The sequence below is a fragment of the Haliotis rubra genome, unplaced genomic scaffold, assembly GCF_003918875.1.
Source record: "Haliotis rubra isolate DU_JTF1 unplaced genomic scaffold, ASM391887v1 Scf1879, whole genome shotgun sequence".
Classification (NCBI taxonomy): domain Eukaryota; kingdom Metazoa; phylum Mollusca; class Gastropoda; order Lepetellida; family Haliotidae; genus Haliotis; species Haliotis rubra.
In genome coordinates, this window is record NW_025765868.1 from 80,550 (window position 1) to 82,852 (window position 2,303).

General features: G+C 41.7%; 1 protein-coding gene across 1 annotated transcript; it reads right to left on the minus strand.

The window, feature by feature from the left end:
• Positions 1 to 215: 215 nt before the first annotated feature.
• On the minus strand, positions 216 to 1,901 carry LOC124274108 (protein VAC14 homolog). The gene is made up of 2 exons (XM_046709428.1): positions 1,681 to 1,901; positions 216 to 1,021 (listed from the first exon to the last, which is right to left on the minus strand). The coding sequence occupies exons 1-2, from the start codon at positions 1,866 to 1,868 to the stop codon at positions 862 to 864; spliced, it is 348 nt and encodes a 115-aa protein (XP_046565384.1). The 5' UTR covers positions 1,869 to 1,901; the 3' UTR covers positions 216 to 861.
• Between the last annotated feature and the right edge of the window lie 402 nt (positions 1,902 to 2,303).

Below are 2,303 nucleotides of genomic sequence, written 5' to 3' on the forward strand. Positions count from 1 at the left end.
TTTCACTGTTGTGAAGTGAAGTCTTCTGTCTTTGGAAATATAATATATCTAAACAAATGTATAAGAATCTCATCATGAAGTTGTTGTGGAGCACCCACAGTGAGAGAGTATCCCTTAACAATGTACATGTTCTTCAGGATTTGTCACCACATGACTCACAGAGATATCAATGACAGCCGCCGGCCCATTAGTGTAATATAAACACAGATGAGTATGTTGCACCATTAATAAACAAAACACCATGTAAACTGAGCAGCTGCTGAATACCTGACAAACCTCCAATACTACAGCATGCATTGACCCACTCAGATAGAAGCTACAGATCACATCTGATGACAGATACCCTAAAACAAATACTCTACAGACACCAAAGTCACACTTGTGACAATGATACACTACATGCCACATTGATGTTCCATAGTCCCACAAGTCCTAATTGTGATGATGATGATGAGACTGCCAGCATCCCACAGTTACAGGGGCATCTCTCTAGTAAGATGTTGAGTAGAGGTGAAGGTAAGAGGAGACACAGAACACACTCACTGCTGAACACCAGGACCTCTGAATCATTGCTGGGAATATCTGTACTAGATTTGACACTGTTGTCGTCCCTTCCCCTGCAAGCCATATCTAATGCTCATATTTTTCTGAGCAAATACAGCTGTGCCTGTTTCACAAGCATAACAATTTTTGTTTTCTGTTCCACTCAGGTGATAGCATACACTCAGACATTACTGTCAACTTAACTACATTCTCATGGTGTCTGACAACACCAGCATCACACTGTGCAAATATATATACCAGGGTATTAACACTTATATTATCTATCTTGCATAAATTATGTTGTTTTCTAACAGTGGTTCACTGTATATTGAGTGCTTTAACTGCTGACAGCTTTAGGGCATGCTGACTACGCTTGGAATCACGATGTTTCGCCTGTACTTTGTGAAAATGAGCTAACAGTTCTTCAAAGTTTATCTTAGCTACAAGTGGCCTCTCTTCTTTTTTCTTAGGTTTTGATCTGCAAAAAAATGAACATAACATTATTTCATATGCCAGCTGTATACTGTAAAACAAAAAAGACATGTCATCCAATGGAGCAGAGTACAAACTACATTCTCTCAGGTTCCAGTGTAGACACTGTAAACATTTAGCAGACAGCTACAACTCAAGTTCATGAAATGTTGAACTTTATATTACAAATACCAATATTATAACAGTATTGCTTTGTAATTCATTTGTACCTATAAGAAGGGTTTGTGAGAAATGTCAGTCTCTTTAAAGCCTGAAAACATTCCTTTGACCTGTAGAATTATAAAGATCATTACAGTGTAAGTTCACGAAAGATCTCCCATAAGTCCTTTGACACCTATTGAAGAGAAAAGATGGCACAACCACATGGACAATGAATGAGACAAGGACAATGTCATCCTCTACAAAGACCTCAAAGCTGACTTTCACCTTTGACTTAAAAACCTTTTCAAAGCTGAACTTATCCTGGAAACTTTACACAGAAAGCTTTATGTTAAAAGACACTATGTTTTGAGAGGTTTCTAGTAGGATTCATTTATATTGTCAGAATAATTCCAGATATGGATCACCTCATGGCAATACCCTTTGCACAGTTGAAAGAAGAAACTGTCATAACATCATTGCTGTTGTCAACAGTCTTAACCTTACGTTTTGTCATGGAAATGGTAGTGTGGGATGCACTCAAGTCGGTACCGCAGCAGCTTGAATGCCTCGGACTGCGGCAGCAACATCAGTAGTCCATACAGACTCTTGATCAGGTCTTCATTGTTCTCTACATCAAGCAGCTGCAGGCGTAAATCTGAAGCCAAAGTGTAACCAACCCTGAAAACCACCATGGAATCACCACAGGTAGACAGGGATGTAAGGGACTGGGGACATGGGATCACCACAGGTAGGACTGGGGACATGGGATCACTACAGGTAGACAGGGATGTATGGGACTGGGGACATGGGATCACCACAGGTAGACAGGGATGTATGGGACTAGGGACATGGATCACCACAGGTAGACAGGAGTGTATGGGACTGGGGACATGGATCACCACAGGTAGACAGGGATGTATGGGACTGGGAACATGGATCACCACAGGTACACAGGGATGTATGGGACTGGGAACATGGAGCATCACAGGTAGACAGGGATGTATGGGACTGGGGACATGGGATCACCACAGGTAGACAGTGATGTATGGGACTGGCGACATGGGATCATGATAGGTAGAGAGGGATGTATGGGACTGGGGACATGGATCACCACAGGTACACAGGGG